General features: G+C 40.5%; 3 protein-coding genes and 1 pseudogene across 3 annotated transcripts; 3 read left to right on the plus strand and 1 right to left on the minus strand.

The window, feature by feature from the left end:
• Positions 1–4,198: 4,198 nt before the first annotated feature.
• LOC148734097 (uncharacterized) lies at positions 4,199–6,028 on the minus strand. The gene has a single exon (XM_088754270.1). The coding sequence runs from the start codon at positions 5,411–5,413 to the stop codon at positions 4,970–4,972; it is 444 nt and encodes a 147-aa protein (XP_088610396.1). The 5' UTR covers positions 5,414–6,028; the 3' UTR covers positions 4,199–4,969.
• A 1,891-nt stretch (positions 6,029–7,919) lies between these two features.
• Positions 7,920–9,215, plus strand: LOC148734098 (uncharacterized). Its single transcript, XM_088754271.1, has one exon. It carries the CDS (start codon positions 7,987–7,989, stop codon positions 8,416–8,418), a length of 432 nt encoding a protein of 143 aa, XP_088610397.1. The 5' UTR covers positions 7,920–7,986; the 3' UTR covers positions 8,419–9,215.
• A 3,908-nt stretch (positions 9,216–13,123) lies between these two features.
• Positions 13,124–21,951, plus strand: LOC148734099 (uncharacterized; annotated as a pseudogene).
• Positions 19,272–21,951, plus strand: LOC111330524 (uncharacterized). The gene is made up of 2 exons (XM_022935391.2): positions 19,272–19,452; positions 19,532–21,951. The coding sequence occupies exon 2, from the start codon at positions 19,731–19,733 to the stop codon at positions 20,301–20,303; it is 573 nt and encodes a 190-aa protein (XP_022791126.2). The 5' UTR covers positions 19,272–19,452; positions 19,532–19,730; the 3' UTR covers positions 20,304–21,951.
• Positions 21,952–23,249: the final 1,298 nt, after the last annotated feature.

Consider the following 23,249-nt stretch of genomic DNA (forward strand, 5'->3'; position numbering starts at 1 on the left):
CTACCAAACTCACATAGAGAGAGTATCTCTAAATATTTTCACGAGTATGCAGTTTGATAATGATCGATATGTATATTAATTCATGTCACCATTGAGTTCGATTTGTTTATGGCCATTTCTGTGTGTTTTTGATTTTTTTTTTGGTTTTTTTTTTGATTTTTTTTTTCTTTGTATTTTTTTTGCCTAATTGCTGTCAACTCGTGTTATCCATTTACTGGTTTTTTCGTTTTCTTAAGGCAAATCAATGAATGGTTGTTGTTGTTGTTATAATTTTAAACTTAAACAAAAAACAAGTATGAAGTTATCAACGGAGCTGATCTTTTTCAAAAAGTGTAAAGAGACACGTGGTTACCTTTTTCTATTGGAGCCAGTAGTACTGAACATGAGGACAACTAAAACTTTTTTTCCTGTACTAATTACCAATTGCACAACTAAATTTCTAATTCAGATGTCATAGGTATCCAGAGGCAAACATTCCGCCTGTAAATTCCTCATTCTCTGATAAGTGTGGTTTCATCACATTAAGACTTAATCGATTAGCCGTGACAAGCAGCTTCATTTCATTTAAGAAAAGTCATATACATAAAAGAGAGGTGTGCATCTATTTATATAACGAATGACTCGTCTCTTCAAGAGTGTGGAAACTCTTTTTTGGCTACCGTTATGCTGTTCTTGTTACTGTTTTTGTTGATCAGGCTCCGGTTGTTCGAAGGATAAATAACTTTATCCACCGCAAAAATCTGGTGGATAGTGCACTACCGAATTTTTGTTAACTCTTGACCGCTGAATAACGATTTATCCATAGAATAATGTTCAAGTCCACCTTTTACACAACTAGGCCTTCATGCTTTTATGTGAACCCTAGCGCTAAGATTCGATTCTAATTGTCTGTAGCAGGAAAATAGCCTGTTGCGTGAGTCGGTGAAAAGTAAAAATGAAGAAGTAATGATATCGGTGTACGGAGTACATCACTATGTTACTGAATAGCCTTAGTAATATCTTACTTTGAAGTACTTAATGTGATTCCCATGCCTTAAAGATATTGGCAATGATCCATGGTACTCAAAGATTAACCATTCAATATAGAAATTAGTCGCTTCCATTATTTAAATAGTTAATAATGAAGAATAAAGAAGAGTGTTTTAACAATAACTATCCCAGAGTCTTAACTGGTTGGCAGATCGTGAGCCCAGATTCTGCACGATTATTCGGCGGGTGAGTTTGGCAACAAAGCCTTGTCATTCGTGATGAAAAGTCCTTTGGCGTTTTTTTTTTTTTTTTTTTTTAGCTTAGGCAAATAAATATTGATTTCACTGAAAGTAAATAGCTGTATTTTTCTTGTAATTTTTTTTAGGTATCACTGAACTCACACACTATAATCTCTTCAAATATCACAAAATCACGTTTTCTTGCCACTCTGGACCACTATCACATTAATGATATGCGTTTTTGTTTGTCATGTTAGTTGAGAGACATGAGAGGTATTTTTAAATATAACTGAATATCTGATTTTCTCCAAGATAAGACTTCCAATCCCGCCAAATTTAGCGCACTTCTGTATTTTGGAGATATGGCTCCAGTTTGCTCCATAGTTTTATTTTGATTGTCCAGATTTTTACCTGACACTACCACTTTTTCGTCAAATAAAAAGAATTTCCATACATTGATTAATCTGGAACGTTTACATAAAGAAGGACTGCAAGAGTACATGCTCACATGATAGAAATTTTTAGCAAAGGCACGGAAACTACATTAACTCTTGTAGGCTTGCACGCTTTTTGTATTCTGGCTTTTCTTAACTCACGTTAATATTGCGAACTGTACCAGATGAAATGGGCTACGGCAGGTTCAATACAGACTCAGAACATTGACAATAATACTCGTATAGTTCTTCTCGGTTCTCAGTTCAACTTTCATGTTATACTTTGCCATCCCTCGCTTTAATTTATATTAAACTTCCCTGCTGCAAACTGCTCTAAGAAGTGACTTGACCTAAATTATTTAAGCTTATTCATCATAGGTAAGTTAGATCCATGAGCCTTAAATAAGATATCCACTTTTGGTCGAGTTACCCCACTAAGTTGCAATTGAGAACTTCTATTTGCGATGCTTTTAGTTGTATCCCCGGCATTGATGATTACCAAACAAAAAAGTTCACATGAAAAGTAAACAGGAGAAGCTTTAAGTGTTCTTGCATCTCAACATGGCAGGGCAAAAATAAATATCTCCAAGGGAAAAGCAAAGAAAAATTATTCAATTACTTTGATGTTGCCGTGTCACTGTTTCGTTCAAATTGCATTCCTTCCCAATACCTTTCGGTTTTTTTTTTTTTTTTCCTTTTTCGTTCAGGGTTTCGTCACGTCCAAAAGACGTATTTGATACCTTTCGGAATTTTCAAGCAAACTCGTTGAGCAATGCGACCAAGGTCCCGTTTGCGAATTCAAGATGTTACTGGTCCTCTGTTGCAGAAGGATTCCCAATCGCCTGTTCACTAGTTACAATTCAAACCAAAAAAAAAAAAGTCAAACGCGTGTGAAAAAATACACCGTGGCTAGTATTTTTACAAGTGCACCTTTTGTTTTTTTTTTTTTATTACTATTCTGGTAAAGACGGTAAGGTATATACAAACAGCAGCTCAATAAACTGTATCATCACGTTTTTCTTAGACGACTTGCTTGTCTATCTGTTCATTTTCATTCTTTCTTTTGAAATAGGGAAAACTTCCCACTTTTGCCCGACGCATATATACTCAGCTATTCAAGAATAATTCCTCAATCAAACGGTTGAAGAAAGCAAACCAACTCCTTGTAAGTATCTCCTTAAATCCTGTAATCATAATGAATACGAGGGGTGCATATCGGTGAAAATGATAATAACTGACAATAACGTTACGTAACAGAACAGATTGATAAGAAAGTGATACAATGAAATATATGAACTTCATATATTTCGTTGCATCTCAGTTTATCACTTTCACGGGTTTATTACGAATCAACTTAACGGCCTGCTCCCAGTTGGCTTGTTAGCTCAATTGGTAGAGCGCTGCACTAGTATCGCAGAGGTCAGTGGTTCGAATCCCGTACAGGCCTGATTTTTTTCAGGTCTGATTTTCGCTATTGCTTAAATAGCGCTATCTACTGCGAGGATCGTGCATCATACGTGGCAGCTTTTGTCTTCGCAAAAAAACTTAAAAGATCGAAAGTTGTTGTTCCTGCAGTTTCGGTTACCATAACTATTTCTTTAAACGCAGGTTCAATACATAGTTACTTCAAAACACAGTCAAAACACTGAAATACAGCAACAGTATTATCATGTCTCAGTGGCATACGAAAGAAAGGAAAATAATCTCTTAGCTCCAGTCACATTATGGTGCATCTATCCTCTGTGATAAGTTTACTGAGCGAGTATAACTCATGTGTCCCTTCGAGTTCGCTCGGTGAAGTTTCAGAATTTAGCAAACTTCAGCGGGTATCAACTTTTAAATGTTTTCTTTTCATTTTCGGTAAAACCATATATGTATAAAATAATATGTCTTTCTGATATCATAATTTCAGTTCGTTTTCACCAACAAAAATAAATTTTCGGTGAGTATCGGTTTCGAGGGGTGCATATCGGTGAAAATGAGGATAACTGACAATAACGTTACGTAACGGAACAGATTGACAAGACAAGACTAAATAAAAGCGAAGCAAGGATCAATTCCTACTTTTTTCCCCGACAGGTTTATTTGCTATTTTTCATCCCTTTATTTTCCGAACACCGCTGGGCTTAATGTAGGGGAGGAACTTTGTAACTATTTAACCCTCTATCTTAGCTTTATCTTCTACCTTGTCTTGTTATTTACTTATGAATAAAGGCTGATAGTTTCTAAAGAAACTGTTTGGGGCTGCGTCGGTGGGTGTAACGAAATAATTTGAATATATCAACAAAGTTGAAATGGTAAATTGGCCACCGTTACGATTATAAAAGCTGGCGTTTCGAACTTTAGCCCTTCGTCGCTCCGACGAAGGGCTAACGCTCGAAACGTCAGCTTTTATAATCGTAACGGTGGCCAATTTACCATTTCAACTTTGTTGGTATATTCAAATTATTTTGTTATTTACTTAATCTTGCCGAGGGTTTCCGGGAGTAGAATCTTTTGAACAGACCATAGAGGCGCAAACATCGAAATCGAGATCATAAAGTTTGAACATTCTAGTCGTTTTACTTTCGGTTTCCATATCATTTATTTTGTCATATGTACAATACATATTTAGCTGGGTCATAGCACAGTAAAAACGTGGTGATACAGGACCAAATACTTCAAATTCTAGAAATTGATTAATTGCCTTATTACTAAGCGGTCTATATCTGAATCAACACCTTAGTTACGCTGGTAATATAATCGCTCAAAAACTGTCTCAAAAAAACTAGTTAAGTCGTCCCTATAACAACTGCAACACACCCAAAGTAATATTTATACAATTCGTTCCTAACTTTGTGTCTTAGTAGAAACGAACGTGTTCTCTCTGAATGTAACCTTGAAAATACCAAAACGTGCCAAACGTCACACAGTGTTGTCAGTGTTCAAATAATTAATATTCTTTTTCTAAAAGTCCCTTCAGTTGATCTTTGATTCGTGAGGTTCAAGGAGAAACCAAGGAATGTTAAGCAGAATCTACTTATTCATGACATAGAAAATAAACTCCACGGCAGTTTCTATTGCGTTACTTTACGATAACTTCAAGGAATGATAGAGCTCGCTGACAACCCGGCCCACAAATTCGGGTTTGCCTTACAACCAATGTATTCGTTTCATCCAAATAAAAGTTCCCTCCTTATCATTCAGCGGTCAGTTGGGGGGGCGTTTTGACCTGGATGGCGTCGTCACCTTTAGCACGCAAGGCCCAGCGAATCGACGTACTCGTTCCATTCATGATGCCGCGGATGTTCGTTGCCGCGGATGGTCGTTGCCGCGATTACTTTCTCGTTACGCCTTACCACTAGTGCGTCTTGAATGTCGTTTCTTGTGATGGCGACGTCCTTCTTCTATAACTGGTTGTACCCCACAATTTAGAGCTCGTTCTTCGTGAATGGAGATGAGATCTTTGGTGATCTTATCCAAATGATCCAGCTGTGATTCAAACAGTTCGTTCTCGTTAATATTCTCTAAACTAGGAACAAATCTATTCTTAGGATACTTTCTTCGTTTGATCCTCCTATGGCGGTGGCGGTTTACTTTAGGACTTTGCATCATGCTCAGGTCGATGGCGGCAAGTTCATCGGTAAAATCCCATGACGACTGTTGGCCATACTTAAAGTCGAAATTGTAAACCCTAGCTTTGTTTAATTCCTTCATCGTGAGTGGTTTGTCTTCATGTAGAAGGCAAGTGCACACAGTTGACGCCTCTTGATAAAGTTGTGTTTTGCACATGTTGAGTTGCCGAAAAGCTCCCTTCGGTGGAAATAATAGGATTGAGCAAGAGAATGATAAATTTGCCTAAATACTGGGCTCTAATCAGAGCCAATATATATCTATGGTTTATTTAAGGATATGACTTCAAGCCAAACACTCGAAGAAGGACTGAGGCTCAGATATTCTTTGTCCGTGGATCTGCTTCTAGAAAAAGGGACAACAAACATGGAGCACTAATACTGTTATATCGAAGAACAGACAAAATACCAAACCATAACCTGACCTTAAACAAAAATAGTGCAAAGAGATAACTCATCCCAATGCGGCTTATTTATGAGCAAGGAAAACATGTTTATCTAACGATTAGTTAAAAAACACCTTATGAATTGTACAAGTTTGCATTGCACACGTACGCACAGTATTGTCTCCCGATGGAGAATTCATCAATCACTTTCATGTCATCTTTTTTCGTGCCGGAATGGGTGTTTCCTTCTGCAGTTCGAGTTTCGTGTCAATCTGTTCATTCAATAATTTCTTATCAGAAGATCGAGTTATTACTCATTTCTATAGTGTGCCCTTGAAGCGCACTAAATGCTTCTTATTATCGGCTTAATCCACATATCATAATATTGAAGACAGTAGAAACACGTGCTGTCGTGGAGATTGTCAAACAAGTCACGCGTTTCATCAAGAAGGACTTAAGAAGAGGAGTGTCGCGAGGAGAATGTAAAAACAACATCATGAAGGCCAATAGGCTTATTTTAAAAAAAAATTGAAGTATCTGGGCAAAAAAGGGAGTGTTAACAATAACAACAACAACAAGAACTGAAAGCAGCTGACAGCGGAGGAACTCAAAATCAGTCATAACGAGCAAGTTCCTGTCTAGCTAAAGCTCTTCACACTCTACTCCAGTGTGTATTTAATTACGATAGTCTTTTCTGTTTTGACATTTTTCCCTGATATGGTTTCAAAAGTGAAAAGCAAAGATGTATAACATCACCAGTAAAAATTTAAAAAAGTCTCAATTTGCGACACAAATGATAGCCGTGTTGTCTGAAAGAGCCGGAGGAATAATATTGCTGATTCAATCACAAATAAAATATGTCTTTCGACGAAAAACAAGTTAATTTATACAGTTAGTATAATACCAGCTAATGGCAGAATGAAAATGAAGAATCCAATAAAGTGGTTATAAGAACTAATCTTCTTTTTTAAATCAAATAATATTCGACAACGATTAGCGTTTCTAAGTGAGTTGTATGAAAGTTTATGAAAGTAGAGGATATCGTATTCCCTTCTTTATGTTCTGCTGCTTGAAAAGCGAATCAGTAAAAATTAACTCCCATCTAATATTTCCAATACATCAAGCAGCAAGACTATTTGATAAACTACGGATTTCTAGAATTTTTTTTAGGCAAACAGCAAGTCATATATTCTTTCTCCTGCGCGTTACAGCGCCATAACTTGACCTAAGGTAGAGGTTCGTGATCATAATGGATGTCAACGCAAAGTTTCAGCAATAGACTGCACTTTTGGCCAATTTGATAACATAGTGACACTTATGGAATGTTGAGAGTTCTAACCGACATCTCAAGTGAATACATTGTTAGGTCAGTAAACCGGTAGGAAGCACGTTTTATCACTTAATCGGTCTCATGAACAACAGGTTTCGATCATTCAGAACACGCGTGGAAAATCATTTTTTTTTGTTGTAACAGAACTATTTAAAGTGGACAAGTACACAGAATTCCAGACGGTCGTGCAGTTTCCTTTCAGTTTCATCGGCCTGAAATATAGATATTCAGCACGGTATATTCCATCAGTAACTTGCAATAGCCATAACAGTTTAAGAGTGCGTTATAGTGAACGGCTGTGGCAATATGCCTGGAACGGACAATGCAGTCACTTCTCGTCTGGGAGAGCCAGTGAGAGCAGTTGTTGTGAAAGAATAGCACGTGTCCTGTGTCAGAGTTCTTAGTCATGTGTTTCTGTACCTGTTGATGTAACCTTTGATATTGTCTTGCACAAAACTTGTTTTCTTTATTTTTGGTTAAACAAATTCAAGTTATTTCTGCACTAGAACTGGGCATTATATTTAAAAAAAGATTAATAAAAGTCTAAAATTATTTAAAATGAAGAAAGAATCCTTGATCGAATTCTCTTCCTAAAAAGAAATTGATCCATCAAGAAACTGATTAAACGACTTGAGTCATGAATCCCTCCAGACCAATATGTTTTTAGGATAAGCAGAAGCAAGAATTCCGATTTCTTAGATAGCAAACGGAAATTTTCATTTACCAGTAAAATAATGAAAATTACCCCCTTGCTCCTACTCTAACGAGGTTAACTTATGATCTTTGATTGCTAAAGAACACCGTTAGAGTAGTTTATTCGTTATACAACGCCGTGTTCCTGAAAAACTGATCAAATTATATTGCATTCTCATTTCAGTAGCGCCCCGATATCTCTGTAATGCCATACGATAATCCCTGTATTGGCTTTATCTTTGGCCTAGATAAAGATTGTAAATCCTTATCTTGCAACAGTTGTCAACAGAATTTGAACTAAAGAGAGCATATGATTTTCAGGGTATGTGTCCAACGCAACTTTTTCAAGTGGCCTCGCCCGCTTACCTAATGCATGAAGACAAACCACTCACGATGAGAGAATTGAACAGAGCTGAAGTTTACGATTTTGACTTCAAATATGGCCAAAAATGTTCTTGGAATTTCAATGACGAACTCGCTGCCATCGACCTGAGCATGATGCAAAGCCCAAAATTAAACTTTCATCGGAGAGTAAAGCGAAGAAAGTACCCCAAGTTTAGGTTTGTTCCTAGTCTTGAGGACATTAAGGAGAACGAACTGTTTGAAACGCAGCTGGAGCATTTTAGGAAAGTCACTACAGATTTGATTTCCATTCACGAAGAGCGAGCTCTAAGTCGCGGAGTACAGCCAATCAGGGAAGGAAGACGTCACCATCACAAGAAACGTCATTTGCGATGTTTTTATGGAAAGGCATAAAAAACCTTGATAGCATAAGATGGACCGCATTTCTGCCTGGCAAGTGGAGGCGATTGTGATGGAGTAGCGCCCACATAAACTTAAAAATCCCGTACGTTTAAGATGAAGGTGATAAATTCGCGGATATGAAAGTCAGCCAAAGAAAAAAAGACATAAGATGCAGGAAAGAATCCTCATCAAATAAACACAAATTCTTTCGACCTCTTTGACTGATGAAACGATGACTGTAAATAGCATTTGGTAAAATGTATTAGTGAGGTTTAACTTTCCTACGAGATGTCGATAGGCCGGAAATGGTTGACATTATACGTCTTTTCAGAGTCAATTTCATGTTAATACATATCATTCGGTTCTTATCACGTAGGCGGAGACCTAGTTAGCTCCAGACCTACAAAATCGATAAAATCTTTGGAAGGAATTGAGGGAAGAAATTCTAGGCTTATGGATTCAAATTCGAATTGTCATTAAGAGATAACCTTGTCACTAGGAAAGACTAAATGTGTCATACCGCGAAGAATACAGCGAATGAATGCAGACTAGTTCTGTGGCTTTATCATATATACATATGAAAGTTAATTGGCACAAATGCAAGTAAAATATTTAAGTAGGTGACCTCCCAAAAAGATCAACCAACGTGAGGATTTCATTTAATTTTGTTTCAAAACGTTTACGTTTTAACAAGTACATACTAATCATTGCTTGACTTTCTCATGTTGTCTGTATTGTTCATTAATCATTGGAACTTAAAAAATTTGTACCATTAAAGAGACAGAAAGAGTAATCTCGTGATGAGAAAAGGTTGTGAGGATTCCGCGTTTGAATTTATTTCATTCCTTCTCTATTTTAAATATGTGATACGGGGTAAATATATAGATTAAGCCAAGTCTAAAATCGGAGCTCGCATTTTTTTTCCCGCTCGTCTCAGGGGCACAACGCCTTGCCTTATATAAAATCGAACCTCGATTATCCGGACTCGTCGGGACCTCGGTAAATAGTCCGGATGATCGAGTGTCCGGATGATCGAGTGTCCGGATGATCGAGTGTCCGGATGATCGAGTGTCCGGATGATCGAAAATATGAATGTTAATGAAATAGAAATATAAACAAAAGGTATACAACAAAGAAAACATTATTTTAATTGTGATATCTACACAGCCTGTATGTATTTACAGATAACGCATCAGAATATTTCTGTCTCGTCGCACTTGCGAATTTTGAAAAGCGCCAAGGATAATACGCTGTTTCAACAGTCTTTTGAAAGGATTACTGGGCTTTTTGCGACTCTGAGTTTTCAAAATCACAACTTATTAATATTCATAAAAAAAAACTAGGACCAGAGAAGAAAGTCTGGATAATCAAATAGTCCCGATAATCGAGGTCCGGATAATCGAGGTTCGACTGTACCGGATAACTTTATCGCTGCCTGCTGTAATAGCTTTGTGTGTGTGTATTTTAGCTTAGTATCCTTCTAATTGTACTATATAAGGGTGTGTGTGTGTCTTTTTCTCTTCTTTTATTATCTGAAAATGCAAGCCGTTTTGGTCACCAAAAGGGGGGTCATGGTCCCAGGCGTTCCTTGCGTAAACCGCGGAAACTGGGGATGAGATTGCGTCAACTTGTGTTATCGTGAGCTCGCTCTTCGTAAACAACGTAATTTACAGAATGCTGTGTTTCGTGAAGACCGCTTTCCAAAGATTCCTGTCTTATAAGCTCATCCCACATGCAAACGCACACGCCCTTCGTGGTGGGCCGACGCTAAATGATGTCGAGTGTTTTCGGAATGGGCCGGTCCACGAACTTTATTGCTTGAAAGCCAGGCAAATGTGGAGTTCTAGTTCATATCAGTTCTCATGAGATAACAAATGAGCCATACGTGAGTTCAAACTAAGAAAATACTCGAAAAACTGTGACGGCCGATTTAACAACAAACTATGATGCTGAGACGAACACCTCACTTGCTGAAAAATCAAGATGTTCGTGAACACAACTTCCAAGGAGGCGCTAACAACAACAAATTGGATAAGGATACTGTCAGAAGCAACTTAAATAGTAAAGTTAATGTATAAGCTTAGCTTTTCCGTGAAATATCCTGTTTCTGTTACTGGTTTTTATTGGGTTCAATACTTGTAAAGTACGATTCGGTATTTCGTACATTACCACTATTAACAATTGGTTCATGCGTTAGCTTGCGTTCATCGAGACTTGAAGCACGCGGGAAGTTTGGAGAGCACGAAAGATACCCAAAGAGTTGCAACACTTAGAACTCGATGATACGAATAGCTCCTAATTTTCAGAACAAACTTTCATTAATTATTGCGTATTTCACTATCATAGACAATATCTTGTGGTATCTAGGTCGTCCATATAGATAGAGTTGATAACTACACTGATCTTGAAGCGGGTTACTACAAATTGCGATAAGTGATATTTTCAAGTTCGACAGCTTCTTTATATCAAATGGGGCGTGGATTATTAAAAAGTGAGACAGGTATTGCAAATTAAAGTGAGTTTATTTTCCATTGTATGCCTTCAGCCGTTTGTGCGATAGTATGAAATTATCATTCATTGAAATTCTTTTTTTCTTATCGGTCATGAGCCTACCATCTGACCTGCAGGTGTCTGCCCAAGGGCGATGGGATGATGGTGAAGAATTCTGTCTAAATGTGGATCGCTGGAAATGACATTCTGCACTGGCGTCGTTGTGTCAGTGAGGAGCTGATCAAACACTGATCTTCGAGAATCCTACAAATCACGATATTTTGTTCAACCGCGTCCAAAAGTTGCTAGATATCTGCATTGACGATCTTTCGAGAAGGGGAATTTTTTAATTCGCCTTCTCTTGTTTATACTTGAAAATTTAAGGAAAGAGACCTAAATCAGAGGTATTCTTGTTCTGTCGTTCCTTCCGCTAGCTTTTAAGGTGTGGTCGCCATTAGAAAAGCTCAAAGGTTGTACAATTTGTGTTGTATAGTGAGGCTACTTTTTGAACTGTGTGCCGATAGTCTGCCGCTTGAAGTTACAACACCACTGTAGACAGTCCTCTATCAATGTGGATCAGACATTTCTTACAAAACATAAAGCAGTGGGTAGCCTAAAGGTTAATTGCGCAGACGGGTCACCGGTGTGACTCAAGGAACAAATCTTGGCCCGATTCTATTTCTCGTAAGATCAACAAACGTGAAGATTTCAAGACCCTGCAGCTCGATCTTAACAGGTTGAGCGACTGTGCTGAGATATGGCTACAACTATTTAACTCGGAAGATTTCAAGACCCTGCAGCTCGATCTTAACAGGTTGAGCGACTGTGCTGAGATATACTATTTAACTCGGAAGGTTTCAAGACCCTGCAGCTCGATCTTAACAGGTTGAGCGACTGTGCTGAGATATGGCCACTACTATTTAACTCGGAAGATTTCAAGACCCTGCAGCTCGATCTTAACAGGTTGAGCGACTGTGCTGAGATATGGCTACAACTAGTTAACTCGGATAAATGTGACCATGCGAGTTATACACAGGAGAGGCACATCTATACATTGCTATTCTCTGGGAAGTAACTAATTCCTATCGGATATAGGTGTGATGACGAAGGCTTATCTTGGAGTAGACATGGTAAATAAGGCGAACAAGGTGCCGGTAATAATTAAGAGGTCCATTGAAAACGAAAGCCAGTAAGTATTTTTAAACCTTTTAAGTCACTGGTCAGACCTATGCCAGAATAAAGAGTACCTATCCGGAGCCCGTGCCTTATCGAAGAAAATTGAATCCAAAGCAGAAAAGCGCGGAGACAAAAATTACGAAGACCGTTGTCGATTACTAAATTGGTAGACTCTTGAGAAACGAAGACAATTTTAATCTCTAGTCCAATGTCTCTTATATTCAATTTTTTTTAGAATACTCGGACTAGAGCCAACCACAACTATAAACTTTATGTAAAAGTAGTCAAAGTACTCTAAGAAATCGTTCTTTTCCATGCATAATTACTGCATGAAATAGTCTGCCCAGTGAAGTTGTACACAATAGATCACTAATTCTGTTAAGATCAAGACTCCAGACTCTTATGGACGTTAAGGAAATTTTAAAATATTTCTCAGATTAGTGTGTAAATATGTTTTATAATAAATAAAGTATTGTATACTTGTAACCGTGAGGGCCTGGTCGAGGCTGGCTCACCTTTGCCACAATTCCTCTATCTGTATGATTAGGATTCTTAAAATAAAAGTGAATCTTGTAGCAAAATGGCATGAAATCTCTTGTTTACGGCTATCGTAGTTCGTTTCTTTTTCAGTGGACAAACGTCTATAAGCCGAAGTCGAAATCTTAAATTCTTGCAGGTTACTGTGATTTGTAAACAAGAATGTCAGTTCCTATATTTAAAAACTGTTTAGACTTATTTTTTATTTAAAAAATTTACCGAAGGCAGGTTCCGTTTGTTGCCACATTCTTTAAGCATGCGCAGTGGCTTTCTGCTGAAATAAACAATGAAATTGTGTGATCACGTGCGCAGCTGTCATAAACAGGTTCTAGTGCCATCTGTGCCATTCATGGATTCAAAACGAAAACATTAACCAGGTGAGTAGGCCTTTTCCGTTGCCTTAAAAAAAGAAATAGCACGCGACCGGAAACCGTTCAAAATATAAGCTCTTTGTAACTCAGCCAGTTGCAAAACAAATCGTTCCTCGCCACAGTGAAACTAAAAACCTTCAGATATGAGCGCTTTGGATCGACCCCTTCCTATGGCTTGCTGGGAAGAAGAAAAAGACAAGGATTACTGCCTTGTTTACGATTTCATGGCGTCAATTTTAAACGCAGAGTTATTAGCAATGAGAAGAAGTCTTTACGAAAAAGGTCTCCAACTGAAGCCCAGCCATTCCTGCATTTGTTGCTTCCCTGTGGAGAAAAGTTTTCCGGAGAAAGACAGTGGGAAAGATGACAACCAATCTTACAAGCTCGGCGCGTTTGACTTCTCGGCAGTACACCGTGAGCGCGCTTTGAAGGCGGGAAAACTGAACAAAGATAAAGGTAGACGATGGCGAAGAAAACATTTTTGGAAAAAAACTGCTTAATGCAAAATCATTGGAGACTTAATGGGAAGGCATAACAGTTTACTACAAAATATATTGCATAAGGATTCATTAAGACTTCTCGCTCAGTGTTGTATCGTGTCATTATGTATCTTAACAGTCTGGGACTTACTTCTTCAGTTCAGCAAATCCAGTAAACTCCTTTTAACGCTTGGCGTACATAAATATAAAAAAAGCTTCGTTTAAAGTTAAGGTTGCTTTGTAAAACGGACTGATCGAGGAAATTGTGATGATAAGGAACCTTTAACTGCCTAACAGTCGCATGAGCGCAGCCATAAACCACACATGTTCCCGAACCATATTTGCGTGTAGTCGATTTGTAATTTCATATTTCAATATGTTTTAGTTTGTAATTAAACAGTAACAGGAAACAAATTTCGGTAATAAAATTCCAACTTGAAATTATCACTAATCAGTAAATTAATATGATCCTTGGCTTGAGGGGTGAGTGGCAAATTTTCAAGTCGAAAGCAATAATTGCATCATTCAACCTGAGAATTGTGTCTTCTTTTGATATCCACTGCGTCAATTTGACACAAAACAAGAAATAACCAGGGAAGACTTCAAATGTTATGAAAAGTTGTGTTCGAGACTTTGAAGATGTTTTCGACCTGTATTTTGCTATCGAGTAACCTTAAAGGTTTTATTAAAAGCCATTGCTGTTTTGACCCGTCAAAGTTTACATTCTAAGACTCCGACGTAAATGCAACTACCTGTTGGGCGAAGCAATCAACCAGGTGAGTTCATCGGGACACAATTATTTTAAGCCACGTATTTACCAAGTATCGAGCTGAAATATTTTCAAAACGATAGACAAAGAAAGAGTTTTTTTGTCCAAAATCTTGAAAAAACAGAACACATGATAAATCTTTTGAGATAATTGTGTTGGATTAAATAGAAAAAATTCAAACACGGTTTATTTTGATAATGCCCTTCCCTCATTTAGCGACACCTGAAACAAACAAGCTCACGTGACAGCCTGTTTATGTCTGTGGCTGCGTCTGGCCATGAAAACTAGGCAATTTCCATACTTTGACATTGTTCCCACAACCTGATCAATTTTATCTTTCTTTCCCTCGTTCTTCCCCTCATTCTTTCTTTCTTTCTTTCATTTTCACAGCCTCAAACAATTCTTATCTTCTCAGGTGTTTCTCATCTAAAGCACGCTCTGTTGGGGTTCTTAAGGTAAAATGCTTTTTTGGGTATCCTAAGTCACAAAGACGAGCCCCCCCCCCCTCCCCCTTATAAACTTCATTTGGTTGATTCCAGAGTGAATGTAGAGATGTTGCGTTGCACTGGTCTACACGTGTCTCGGCACGTGTCTTTTATCTTGCACGTGTACGATTGATTATGTAACACTGATACGAGCGACACTGTGCGCACAGGGAGCCGCGGGCAAGCTACGAAAACGTGCTGAATCAAAGTGCCGTTGTTCTTACACGATTAAAGTTGTTGTTTTTAGTTTGACTCGTGTTGGTCTCGTTTCAACGAGAGAGTTTGTTGATTCAAATGCTACAGGTGTTTTATTCATATTTGTCAGCTGTTGTTGTTGTAAGATTTTCTTATAAGTATTCCTTCTATAATACGTTGATAAGTCTCTCTCGCTAAAGACACACACAGGTCTATGGCGCTGGGCTGTTTCAAGAAAGCTCAGCAACCTATGGACAAAAACCACAGCCAAATGACCATCAAAACTTTCAAATAAGATCCGAGCCCCAAGCGAGGTATTAAAACTCCAGGTCTTTGGAATTCACGCTTTCATGCTCCACCACTGAGCTACTAGGTAAGCAACGGTGCATAGGCTGAGCCATTTTTAAGATCATATGTTACTAGCGCCTTGTAAGTTTCTACTGATGATCGGCAATATCTAAGAAGTCATGTGATTATTAAGCAGACCGCACTTTCTATCGTTTTATCAAAATGTGCCAACTCTCCTCCATTTACGTCCAGAAATGCACGAAGGAACTAAAATGGCGAAGTTTTGTCAAAATCGTTAAACAGAGTGAATGTTCATGAAACTGACGATTTTGAAAAATTTAAATCAAACGCTTCAAAGCGAAATCAGCTTTGCGAATTTGACGATTTTGACAAAATTTCGCCATTTTCATCGCTGCATGCATCTCTACACATATCTTTTCAACTCTCGAATTCAACAAGATCTTAAGATTAGTGCTCAAGACTTTTGAGTTGCGCTATCGCCGTTACTCTTAAGCCACGTAACACACAGGATGACTTAGCAATCAGGAATCGGTATACGCAAGAGGTTTTGACTCCATATGTACCTTTTAGCAGGACCTTGCTGACTCAAACCCTGTGTCGGAAATCGTGCGATTACATAATCAAACCTTTTTAACGCGTTTAAAATTTCGGTTTTTAGTCCACCGGAAGGGGATAAGCATCGAATCTGTCATCATTAGTAACTGTAACCAATCAAAGGAAACATTCGCCGATTGTATATCCTTTGTTCTAAAATACACCACGTGTGTTGAAAAAAGAAACTCGGCACGTTGTGAGAGAAAAATATATCTGTTAAAAACTATATCGTGAGTGACTGATTTTAGCGCGAGTTTATCGGGAAAACCGCTGTGTTGTCAGGCAATTATCTAATTCCCAACACAAAGTGGCACCTCCGACAGGACAGGAACAAAAGAAAGGGGAAAACAATCAGATCTGACGCCAGGATTTTACAATGGAGAAACTGCTCGCGGATCTGAACACACAATTTCAATTGTTTAACCTCACCAAGGATAAGAGCGAAGGAACCATCGCAAAGGGAAACGTGGAAGGTTGGAACGTCAACTTCAGTCTTTGAGGACTATCGTGACGAGAGTGGAGGAATTTAAGCTTCAAATCGAGCAAACAAAAATCGCAAACGGAGTGCAACAGGATGACGTGTCAAAATGGAGCCTTACAGTTGAGGCCGCGCAAACATCCGCTGATGAGAACGTCGCGTACTTACGAAAGTGGTTAACAGAATGGAAGCAAAAGGAAAGCCTTACAGAGAAGGAGGGAGAACAAGCCCTTATAGAGAAATCGAGGAAAGATCGACATGAATTTGAACGTGCACAACTGGAGATGAGGCTAACGTATGAGAAGCAAATCGGGGAGACAAAAGGAAACCATGCGAAAACCACAGAACCGACGTTGATTCAAGCAGCGAAAACCGCCAAACTTCCTAAGCTTGTCATTACAAAGTTTAGAGGCGAGCTAACAGATTGGCCCCGGTTCTGGAGTCAGTTTGAAATCGAGATCGACAAAGCAGAAATAGCCGGCATGACGAAGTACTCCTACTTAAAGGAACTCGTAGACCCGAAGATACGAACGGAAATCGACGGTTTGCCCTTTTCATCAGAGGGATACGAGCGCGCGTAGAACATCCTGTCAAGGAAGTATGGCCAAACAAGCGAGGTCGTTAACGCGTACGTGGAAAACATCATGTCTTTGCCTACAATTGGTGGAACCCCGCCGGCCAAAATCCACGATTTCTACGAGAAACTTTTTTTCAATGTGCAATCGTTAGAAACAATGGGGAAACTGCGAGATGTGAATGGATACGTGCGGATGACTATAGACAACCTGCTAGGGATAAGAGGAGATCTTGTGCGAACGGACGATTCTTGGCGAGAGTGGAATTTCCCAAAGTTAGTGGATGAGCTCCGCAAATGGACAGAAAGAAACCCGATTCAATCTAAGCAAAGTGACAAGCCCTGGCGTGACAAGAATTTTCAAGTCCAACAGCAGACTGATGGTAGAAACCGTGGATGCGTTTATTGTGAAAGCCATGATCACAAATCGGTTTACTGCAAAACGGTTGCAACTGTCGACGCTCGCAGGAAAGTACTCAGCAACAAACGCCTCTGTTTCAACTGCATCGGAAGCAAACACAGAGCTGATGATTGCAAGAGCCGTTCCTTGTGCCAGATTTGTCACAGAAGGCACCACACCTCCATCTGCAGCAGCAGAATCAGTAACCAGTTAATGACAGCTACTTCAATGGAAAGACCAACTGTGATCTATCCGGTCGTCGTAGTGGAAGTGCTGGGAGCCAAGTGTCGTGCGTTGTTAGACACCGGTGCCGGAAGCTCGTACGCTTCAGCAACGTTACTTGATCGCTTAAAGATCCGTCCTCATCAACGAGAAGTACGACAGATTGAAATGATGATGGGAGTGGTTATTAAGCCTGTGGAGATTTTCAAGGTCCAGATAAGTTCCCTGAATGGTGATTTCCTCCTCGAAACGGACGTAACCATGGTAAACAGAAAACAGCTTTTATCCCTGGAAAACCTTCGCTACCAGCAGGTCCTGAAAAGGTACTATCATTTAAAGAGAGTGAAAATGGACGATATGGACACAAAGGATTTCCTTCCAGTGCACCTTATCTTGGGAGTATGCGACTATGCTAAGATAAAGACTGAAACCGAACCTCTTATCGGAGCCGCAAACGAGCCTATCGCCGAGAAAACAAGGTTTGGATGGACCATTATTTCGCCAGGAAAAGAAGTGGATCTGTCTCCAATGTTCCTGACACAAACATCGACGGCAGATTACGACAACTTGTGCAGACTGGACGTACTTGGACTCGCGGATTGTGCAACTGGTGACCAAGAAGAGGTATATTCAGAGTTCAAAGAGCAACGTAGACGAGGCGAAGAGGGTTGGTACGAAACTAGCCTTCCATGGAAGGGGAACCACCCACCTCTGCCAAGCAACGAAGCGGGAGGTCTTCGCAGGTTAACTGGCCTCGTAAAAAAGCTATGCAGTCAAGGAATGATAGAGCGTTACGATCAAGTGATCCAAGACCAAATCAAGGCTGGGATCGTCGAGAAAGTTAGTAGACCTCCAACTGGGCAACACGAGTTTTACATTCCTCACAAGGCAGTGGTACGCGACACAGCCGAAACCACCAAGCTTCGAGTAGTTTATGACGCGTCAGCACGGGCCTACTCTGGTGCACCCTCGCTAGATGAGTGTCTGAATCCTGGTCCACCTCTTCAGAACAAGTTCTGGAGTGTCCTAGTTCGTTCTCGATTTCATCCAGTTGCAGTCGCAGGAGACATCAAGCAAGCTTTCCTCCAAGTCCGTATTAAAGAGCAAGACCACGATGCGCTAGGATTTCATTGCTTGAAGGACCCAAGCAGTCAAATTGTGGAAACGCTGAGGTTTACTAGAGCCCTTTTCGGCCTCACATCGTCGCCCTTCCTGCTGGGAGGCGTAATCCAACACCTGTTGGACAGTTGCAGACAAAGCTACCCGAACATTGTCAGCGAGATCGAAAGAAGTTTATACGTAGACGACCTTATCAGCAGCGGCCCTACAAGTGAAAAGGCAAAAGAAATCAAATCAGCTTCTCAGATTGTATTCGCCAAGGGCACCTTCGAGTTGCATAAATGGCATTCGAACGTGAAAGAGTTGGAATCAGCCGCTTTCGAAGCAGTCTCGATCGAGGAAGAAACGTACGCAAAAGGGCAGTTAAACGTCCCCAGAAGAGAAGGAACTACCCTGCTTGGCTTGCCATGGGACAAGGAAAACGATACTGTCGGCTTGAGTTTTCCACAAGAGAAAGCTGATCCCAGCAAGCGGGGAATTTTAAGCAAAGTTGCGAGGATCTATGACCCACTGGGATTGGCCTCTCCTATCTCATTAGGCGGAAAAATTCTCTTCCTTGACGTGTGTGACTCCAAGCTGAACTGGGATGCAAGGCTACCAAGCAAGTTGATGCAGAGTTGGATCCGATGGGAGGAGCGACTTCCGGAGCAGTTCACAGTTCCGTGTTTTTAGCAGCCTATCAATAGGATATTCAGTCAATCGAGTTGCACGCCTTTGGTTGAAGGGACTACCGCTGGCCACATACTGAGGACTCGTCAGGACCGCTGACCTGTGCTAGTCAGCGAGATCGTTTCGGACACTCGAACTCATGAACATCAACAAATATCTTGCGAATTGAACTTATTATCGTAAGTCTATTATATTGTGTTTCTTTTAGCTTTATAGTTCACGTTACTTAGTGTATGGATTTTGTGATTTATCCTGTAGATCTGTTTCATCGTTGTGATTAAACCAAATCAATCGAGGAGTTCGCTTCATTGGTGATGCCAGTGGTAAGGGTGTAGCTGCGGCTGTGTATTCTGTACTTGTTCAAGAGTCAGGCGCCAATCAGGGGCTTGTGGCAGCGAGAGCGAGACTTTCCAAAAAGGGACTGACGATCCCTCGGCTAGAGTTGGTGTCTAGACACATGGCAGTGAATCTTTTGGCAAACGTGGCCTCAGTTCTGGAGGGATTTCCCCTAATACAAAAGTACTGTTGGCTCGATAGCACCGTCTCCCTGCACTGGATCAGATCTCCAGGCACATATAAGCAGTTTGTGAGTAACAGGGTTGAGAAAATACAAGCACATTCGGAAGTGACCTGGCGACACGTAGGGACTTCGGAGAACCCTGCTGACCTTCGAAGCCGTAGTGGAGATGTGACAAATAATCCCTCTTGGTGTAATGGACCGAAGTGGTTGAAAAACAAAGCGTGCTGGCCTCCAGATATTGTGACTAAGGCATCAGATGAATCAATGGCAGAAGTGAAAGCGACGCAAGATGTTTTTGCTGTGGCGATAGCAACTACAGACGAGCTAGACACCCTCCTTGAGAAATCTACCTACTGGAGGACGATGAGAATCTGTGCGTGGATAATGCGGTTCGTCCACAACGTTCGTTCAAGGAAGACAGAAAGACTCAAGGGACCGCTGACAACGGAAGAAACTAACAAAGTGATAATCTTTTTGGGTGAAAAGAGTCCAGTCCCGAGTCGCAGTTGATAAACAATACCAAGAAGATCGTTTGCAACTGAATCTACAACCAACCCAAGGCGGCGTTTTGGAATGTCGAGGTAGAATCCAAGGGCATTTCCCAGTATATTTGCCCGATAGTCACCCCTTCACAGAGAAGCTCGTAACACAAGTTCATCTCGGGAGTCGTCAGTACCATGGCAAACGTCCGAGAGCTGTACTGGGTTCCGCGCCTTAGAAGATTGACCAAACGAATCGTGAAGAGTTGCCACGGCTGTCGGCGGTTTCAAGCCCAAGCATTTTTATCCCCACCCCAAGGAGACCTCCCAAGGGATCGCACGGAAGGTCAAACACCCTTTCAAGTCATCGGCGTCGACTACGCGGGACCGTTGAAGTACCGTAAGAACGCAAAGACAGAGGGAAAGGCGTATGTGTTGCTGTACGCCTGTAGCCTGACACGAGTTTTATTCTTGGATTTACCGTCCAACTTGGAAACTAAAGAATTCCTCGCGAGTTTCAAGCACTTCATCGCCCGACACGGGAGACCGCAAAAGGTGTATTCTGACAACGGAAGAACTTTCGTTGGTGCCGCCCAGTGGATTAAGCAAGTGATGCACGATGAAAGGTTCCAGAATTTCCTCGCTTACCAAGGGATCAAGTGGCAGTTCAATTTGAATCGTGCACTGTGGTGGGGAGGGCAATTCGAGAGAATGGTGGGACTCGTAAAAGGAGCCCTTTACAAGTGCATTGGAAACGGTCTACTGTCCTGGACTGAACTTGAAGAGGTACTGCTAGACATAGAAGTGGCACTAAACTAGAGACCACTGAGTTACGTGAATGACGATATTCAGCTACCTATCCTGACCCCGAGTTCCTTCCTGTATGGTCAACCGAACATGCTATCAGAGTTAGAACCTCATCGTGTTCAGGAACATGACTTGCGGAAGAGAGCCAATTATTTGAGGAAGTGCAAGGATACACTATGGTCACGCTGGACAAGAGAGTACCTTCGTGGACTGAGAGACAGAGACTGGCTGAAGCACAAAGGAGACGTGACCTATCCATCCAGGGGAGAAGTTGTTATCATCAAATCAGAGGAGAAGAACCGAGCACAGTGGAAGCTGGGGGTCGTTGAAGACCTGATCACCGCCCGTGATGGCGTGATTCGTGGGGCGAAGCTAAAGTCCGGAAAGGTGCATTTGGAGCGCCCAATTTAGCACTTCAGTGTATCCTCTGGAGTTGAGCTGTGACAAGTCACTACAGACCCCACCTGCGACCCTGAATGCAGACGCGCCGGTCTACAGGCCCCAAAGGGATGCTGCTGCAGCGGCTAGATTTCGTATTCAGGATATTAACGAGAATGAACAATGAACACATTTCTTGATCATGACTGATTTTCCAACTGTTTAAGTTCGTGGACATTTGCCCTCTCGAGGCAAATGGGGGAGGGTGTCGGAAATCGTGTGTTTACATAATCAAACCTTTTTAATGCGTTTAAAATTTTGTTGTTTAGTCCACCGGAAAGGGATAGGCATCGAGTCTGTCATCATTAGTAACTGTAACCAATCAAAGGAAACATTCACCGATTGTATATCCTTTGTTCTAAAATACACCACATGCGTTAAAAAAAAAAGAAACTCGGCACGTTGTGAGAGAAAAATATATCTGTTAAAAGTTATATCGTGAGTGACATGATTTTAGCGCGAGTTTATCGGGAAAACCGCTGGGTTGTCAGGCAGTTATCTAATTCCCAACACCTGTTTACTCGAACCTTTGCGGTATGATGAGCGTTGCTAATTCAGCTAGTTTTTCTTTTAAACCAGAAGTTCGATTCAGTCAGCTTTTACGCTTTTAGAAGTTAAGCAACGAAAGAGCTTTTCGCTGTCTGCATGTGGAGCAGCTGGAGGCTTAAAATACATCGTTTCGAAGTGTACTTATTCATTTGTCGGATATGTCATGAATCAGACATAAGTTTACCCCTGTATCGAAAAAGGCTATTCTCTTCTACCAAGTTTGTCTATCTGCGATAGAAATCTCTCCTGTTCTTAAAAGGTGTTTTCCAACAGAGCTGCGGTTCCATCACCTTCAAATTCACTAGATATAGCCTCAAATCATGTTGGACTTAAATCTGTATTCATTCCAAGACAGTGCTATTCTAGTTTTATTTAAAGTTTGATTTTATGGTTTAATCACGTAAGTTCGACAGCCATTTCAGTCCCGAGCACCTTTTTAAACAAAGCGAGTCTTTACTTACGACATTGCTATTGTTAGGCTGGTTTTGCACCTAAAATAACTTTTGAACATCTTTGATTCAGTAAGAAGCAACCATTAATTCCCTGACCTTTATTGAACGTGAGCTGTAAATGATCATGAAGATTAAATGGAAAAAGGGAGAAGGAGAGGAAAGGAAAAGTAACTAAAGGACAAAAGGAGGCAAATAGCAATCACATGAAGGAAAATCTTAATCAAGACACGGTTTTATACGCCGGCGATTGGTGAATGAAATATATCAGATTTTGGCAATTTAATTCGCTAGTATTTTCCAACTGTGGCCGTTCCCAAGATTCTCTCCTCCCACCACAGGCGTCCCAAGCTCACGTCTCGAGGAAAAGGGAAAGATTATTTCATTAAAGCGTCACGGGTTGTGTGACACGGTGTTGAGTTGCGCAAGGAACCGTTGAGAATTTGAATGCGTAAAGGAATAGTACGTGGAACGAGATATGGTCTATTTACAGCGCCAAATATTCCAAGATAGACAAAACCTACTCACTCTTTGCGTGTCTATTGTGGTTTTTGGCGATTTTGCTGTTTTGGGCTTGCTTTGCCATCACTGTTTGACACTACGATTTCGACCGTAGTCCACTTGGAGGCCGTTTGCGCCCAGAAAATCCATCTACTCGGCATTTTTTTTTTTAACTAAAGCTTACGATCTGAGATCATTGCACCTTGGAAAGTGTCTCAATTCCAAAAATCTCC

Source organism: Stylophora pistillata, chromosome 3 (genome assembly GCF_964205215.1).
Source record: "Stylophora pistillata chromosome 3, jaStyPist1.2, whole genome shotgun sequence".
Lineage (NCBI taxonomy): Eukaryota > Metazoa > Cnidaria > Anthozoa > Scleractinia > Pocilloporidae > Stylophora > Stylophora pistillata.

What these genes read in the sequence shown, in the direction of transcription:
- LOC148734097 (XM_088754270.1), bottom strand. Translation starts at nt 5,413, where the DNA reads ATGTGCAAAACACAACTTTATCAAGAGGCGTCAACTGTGTGCACTTGC.
- LOC148734098 (XM_088754271.1), top strand. Translation starts at nt 7,987, where the DNA reads ATGTGTCCAACGCAACTTTTTCAAGTGGCCTCGCCCGCTTACCTAATG.
- LOC111330524 (XM_022935391.2), top strand. Translation starts at nt 19,731, where the DNA reads ATGGCAGTGAATCTTTTGGCAAACGTGGCCTCAGTTCTGGAGGGATTT.